Source organism: Bidens hawaiensis, unplaced genomic scaffold (genome assembly GCF_021521415.1).
Source record: "Bidens hawaiensis isolate Kalapana, Puna unplaced genomic scaffold, B.hawaiensis_p1.1 tig00019320_1, whole genome shotgun sequence".
Taxonomy (NCBI): domain Eukaryota; kingdom Viridiplantae; phylum Streptophyta; class Magnoliopsida; order Asterales; family Asteraceae; genus Bidens; species Bidens hawaiensis.
The window spans coordinates 17,377-23,212 of record NW_027492928.1 but is presented as its reverse complement, the minus strand read 5'-3'; the positions used below and the strand labels follow the sequence as shown (position 1 = coordinate 23,212).

General features: G+C 34.5%; 1 protein-coding gene across 1 annotated transcript; it reads left to right on the top strand.

The window, feature by feature from the left end:
- Window positions 1-1,181: 1,181 nt before the first annotated feature.
- Window positions 1,182-3,376, top strand: LOC143558058 (uncharacterized). Its single transcript, XM_077046980.1, has 2 exons — window positions 1,182-1,509; window positions 2,735-3,376. Exons 1-2 carry the CDS (start codon window positions 1,321-1,323, stop codon window positions 3,071-3,073), a joined length of 528 nt encoding a protein of 175 aa, XP_076903095.1. The 5' UTR covers window positions 1,182-1,320; the 3' UTR covers window positions 3,074-3,376.
- Window positions 3,377-5,836: the final 2,460 nt, after the last annotated feature.

Sequence of the window (5,836 nt, the reverse complement as noted above, 5' to 3'; positions counted from 1 at the left end):
AACCAAGTTAGATATGCTAATCCAAAACCTGATTATTTTCATGTCATGGTCGCGCCAAAAGAAACGTAGGATACGAGTTTGAAGGAAAGCATAGGAAAAGCAAAGACATCATGCCTCATTTCACAACAAAGAAAGTATTGTGCAAGCCTCGTGCTGATATGATTGATGTTCATTAGGCCCTCTTGCATAAAGAATCTTCATTTTTTGTTTAATCCAATTAATCAAGAATGAGAAAGTGTGACAACATACTTGATATGACTTAGCATATAACACGAAAGATAATATTCAAAGTTTACTACAAAACAAAAATTGAAAGTTAGGACGTTTAATAGTTTTATGGTCAATATAAACCATTATCAGTTAAGTATATTTTTTGACCGACAAATGCTCCTAATCCTATAAGAGGTGTTGGAAAAATCTCTCATTCCATAACTCGAACGACAAACCATTAGAGAAAACCTTCATCAACGCCCCCACCACAGTGGAGATGGCTCAGCATATCATGATTCGAATTAATTAAATTTAAGGGTATTTAGGATTCGTTATTTTAACTCTGTATTACGTTTTAAAAAGTTAAAGTCATAAAACTATGACCTATTAACTTTTCTATGTGATACAACAATCTCAAACACCTAATTACTTTTTAAAAAAGTAATAATTTATAAGTTAAACTAAAATCAGCAACACAAACACCCCTTAACCCCTTCTCGCGGATCAGTCAGAAAGTTAGCAGGTGCTTCTTTCTTGGCTGAGATCCTGGCACGCCTAAGCACATACCATAAGACATTTCTAACCCAGTCGTGACGATACTTGAATCCCGACAAAAGGAGATAGCGGTGCAACTTGTTGGGCGCTTACCCATTATCCAGATGTAGTTCGATTTGTGTTTATATGAGTAAGAAATATATTATTAATGCATTTAAAAAAAAATTATTGATGTAAAATATATTTTTTGTAATAATGACAAATTTATCATTTTTAATTTTAAATAATAACGCTTAGAAATAATAAATACATTAGCATTTGAATATTCCACAATGGTTGCTTGCTTAAAAATTCAAAATGCAATCACAATAACAATAAAGATAAAATATTTAATAGCGGAGTAGATTTCAACATTGAATTAATATTAATACGAGGGAGAAGGTATTCATTAATTGCCTATTTACTCTTCATCAATAATAATAATAATTATTATTATTATTGTTACTCTCCTCTCTTCCTTCCAACGTCCCTATATAGACACATGTATATGTAACCGAAGACTCCATTATATTATTATTCATTCACAATCAATCTCTCCGGCAACCACAATTCGCCATGGTCACTGACGTCACTTACCTCTGTTCCGTCATGAACAACCAGCAGCAAGCGATTATGAACGATTCCAAATCAACGGCTCTGATTACTCGTGATTTGCTCGGAGGCGGTTCGGACCTTGATTCGGCTAAGGAACTGGACCTGGACTTGCACGTGCCGTCCGGATTCGAAAAACGACTCGATTTGAAGGTGAATTGAGTCTGTTTTGACCTAATTTTGCTTTACGATTAGGTTTAGTTGTGTGTTTTAGCTATCGATCGTTGATATATGTTATGTTATGATGTTAATTTCATGATTTGTGTGATAATTTTGTGATAGGTATATATGATGATGATTCAGTCAACCTAATTATACCTTATGATTCAGTTTTATCTGAGTTTTAGCTTTTGTTTTGTGATCGATTGATCGTCGATATATGTTATGCTATGTTATGTTATGTTATGCTGTTAATTTCATGTTAATTTTTGTTGATATGAATATATGATGATTCTGTTAAACATGATTCTACCTTACGAATCGGTTTTCTCGAGGTTTTAGCTCTTGTTTTGTGATCGATCGTCGATATATGATATTATTATGTTAAATTGACGAATTGTGTGATAATTTTGCTGGTATGTGTTGGAGATTATGGACCAGTCCTATTAAATTAACGCGGCTAATGAACCTTAGTTGTGGAGATTTTTATCAAATATGAACCGGCCCAGTTAAATTAACGCGGCTAATGAACCTTTGTTGCTGAGATTTTTACCAAAACAAATGAGACATTCCATGACCTTAGACGTGCTATGGGGCGTCGCAATGGATTTATTTGCGGTATTTCTATTTATTATTTTAGAGATTTATAGATTTAAACAAAAGCGTTCGCAGAGGTTCTGTCTTATAAGTAGATGAGTCCGATTAAAATAACGCGTCCAATGAACCTGATATAAGCACAATTGCACAAACGCTCTAATAGATAACCTAGTTTCACAAACCCAAACAATATTATGTAATTATTTGAAATGATAATGTTAATAATAGTAATAATAATCATAATCTGTATCTTGTAAAAGAGAAGATCGTGTGGTTGAATGTTTGATTTTAGAATTAAATAGCATTAGGTGATGGTGTATGAAAAGATATTGATGAGGAGCCATTAATGAGGCTAAGGAATTTATTATTATAAAAACGTTCGTAAAGTGTAGTTGATAATTTATTTAAGTAGGCAGATTGTTTGGAATGCATACATTTATGACTGCATTGATGCGTATTTGTTTTTCTCCAGTCTTAACTTTGTATTTATCTATTTCTTCATCTCATTAATGCCCATTGTACTTCCACTTTTATTCATGTATGTAATCGTGTGTTTCTGTATCCTTTGATCATCCTGCATAATGCATAATATTAATAATAACAATAATATTAATATCTGCAGTCAGGAAAAGTTTATCTCCAGAGATGCAAATCACCCAACACATCATCTTCATCCTCTGATCATAAACATGGTAAACACGATCAGACGGTTTCGAAGCTTCAGGATCTTAACTTCCCGCCTTCGTCAAAGAAGCCGTTAAACCTCTTTGACGACGCAAGTTTGGATCTCAATCTCGTCAACTTATCGTCTGCGTCTTCAGCATCACCGCCTGCTTACAGTGTTTGCACTCTGGATAAAGTTAAGTCTGCACTTGAACGCGCAGAGCGTGAGACGATTAAGAAACGATCGTCGAGTTCTTCGAACTCTTCGTCTTCGGCTAAGGAGACATTGGTTATTTAAGATGATGATGACCATGATCGGTCTTCGCAGGCTTATGCTGCTGGTTGCCCGAGCTGTTTGCTGTATGTGTTGATTTCTCGAAGCAACCCAAGATGTCTGAGGTGCAATATGACTGTGCCGTCGCCCACGGCTTTGAAGAAACCGAGGATTGATCTTAATATCTCAATTTGAGTTAGGGGTTTCTGCTGATGATACTAGTAAATTCGGTTCGGTTTGGTTCGGTTTATCTTACTTACTAAATTAATATTAATGTAAATGATATGTTAGTCAACAGGGGAAATAGAAAAATAGTTTTGGCTTCAATTGTTTTTGAAGTTTTAATGATTAAAAATTATGTGTTGACTTAAAGTCAAAAGGATAAATTAAAAACTAGAACTAATAAAATGTATGATCACTTTCTCGGTAGATGACTGAATCACTTGGTAGAACATATTGCATTGATTTTTAAGCTCGAATAACTTTTTTATATAACAAAAATTAGAATTTTGTGTTCGTAAATATAGCTATAGCTATAGCTATCCGAAAGAGGGAATAGAGTTTTTAAAAGGTGTAATGCACTAGACTATAAACAATACCGTTTATGCTATTTAGACTATGCGTTATAAGGGTGGTGAGGATAAGCTATAAGTGATGTGGCGGGTACGAAGACATGGTGAGCAATACACCAACATGTTTCGAGTGAAGGTAGTGATGTGCGTATCGCTCATCATGCTTCAAAATACCCAACCGATGCTCTCCCATTTTACATATCGCACATTGGAAGGTTAAGTAAAAATAATAATTATTGCTATATAACAAATAAGAAATTTGGTGCCGCAAGTGCCCTATTGGGCAACTTGGCGGCACCAAACTGGTCCACAAATTTTGTTTTTGGTTTTTTACTTCAGTTATCGTAACGAACGTAATAGTGACCGATGTACGTCATTTTTGTATGTCTTTTTTAGTTACGGGATCGATGACGGTCGGGTTTTACCAATGCTCGAGTTTTACCAACTGACACCACCCCGTTGGTTCACCTCAACTTTTATATTTTTTTTTGTTTTATATTTGGTTTAATTCCGGTATAATAGTGCACGACACCGAAACCGACCGAATTTGTGCTGACTTACCCGCTCAACGCTTGGCACCGAAAAAGTTTGGGGTTTACCAGCGTCCGAGTTTTACGAGTTGCCCGGCGTAACGCTCCAGGTAAAACGTAGTTGATGGATAAATATCCCAATCAACTTATACACGACCAAATAACTTGCAATTTAACTCTACCTTTAGACAATCATAATATTTCTACACAACTCAACAACAACATAAGTTTATCATCCTTAACTAATGATACCAACATTTTTAGTCAGACAATGAAAAACGGAGGTAGCGATATATTAGATGAGGATTATACATCACGTCCAAGAACAAGAAAAACCCTCTTAAATAGAGATCGTGAAGGTGTACGTACAAGAAACGTTTTGTAGCCGACTGCTTTGCCTAAAACGATGTATTCACCGAAGAACAATTTTTGCAACAGTTCTAAAAAGAGACGCTAACTAATGATTTGGAGAGAATCGATTCGTTATTTTGATTAGCATGGGTTGCGAGAGGTAAAATTGGTTTTATTTCTATACAGAAGTGCACATAAGCTATTCGTGTTTATTAATAATACTAACAAAAAAATTTATTTATTAAATTTAATCATCAACAATAATTTATATATATACAAAGGTGGGAGATTTGTGCTTCATCATGTTGTACATCATGCTTTACCGCTTATACTTTATTCTTTAGTGATTTTCTTTATTTTTTCTAATTTTCTTTTTTATTATTTGTTTTTAACTTTGACCCCAACACTTTTCATAGTTTACAAATATGTCACACATTATTTTCTTAGTTTTAACCCTCAACATTTTTCCACATTCAATTTTGGTATCATACACTTTTCATCTTTTAAAATGTTTGTGTTTAACGTTTCGGTATAAATTTAACGAGTTAACACGCCAATGCATGCGTGTGGTTCAACATTTTTATGTCTAATTTTTCCCGTTTAATGGTCCAATCGCAACGCGTAGAGGTAAGTTGACTTGGTTATTTTTTTTTCTATATTTGTCATTTCGGTTTAATTTTTGTGTGTTAACACGACGCAACGAGCGTTGTGGTTCAACGTTTTCACGTCTGCTTTTTGTTCGGTTTTCTTACTGGTTAACGAAAGTTACGGGCCGGGTGACGGAATGGTGACCGAAGGTGGTGGCAGTGGTGGTGATAACTTCATGCTTTCGAGTGAATTGGATGTGTAAATACACGGTTTTACACCCCCGCCGCAATGCGAGGGGTGGTAATACTAGTTCTATTATAAAGAAAAGTGAATGATGGGTATAACATACGTTTAGTGGAGGTAAATGACGAAGTAGATGATGATGTGGCGTTGAAATGAACGTCAACGGTGGATAACGAATAATAGTAAAACATATAGCGCTCCACGATTTATTTATTCCATTTTATTTGTTTGTGTCGGATTACTCTAATCATAAAGGCCAGACATGTGCATTTTTGCGTTCTTATAACTTTCAACTCTTTAAAAGGAAAATGTCATTGTACGCTTATTAAGTTACTACTTGTAAACTTTCAACTCTTTTAAAGGAAAATGTCATTGTACGCTTATTAATTTTCTACTTGCACTTTTATATTATTAAAGCTTACGTTATGATTTAAGACTTTTGCTTCTTAATTCAAGCGTGCAACAGTAAAGGATACAACTAACAACTTTTAACAAATTGTCAA

Bases quoted from the DNA above. Each gene is read 5' to 3' on its own strand.
- LOC143558058 (XM_077046980.1), top strand. From the start codon at position 1,321: ATGGTCACTGACGTCACTTACCTCTGTTCCGTCATGAACAACCAGCAG. The intron at 1,510-2,734 runs GTGAATTGAGTC...TAATATCTGCAG, and splicing joins AAAAACGACTCGATTTGAAG to TCAGGAAAAGTTTATCTCCA.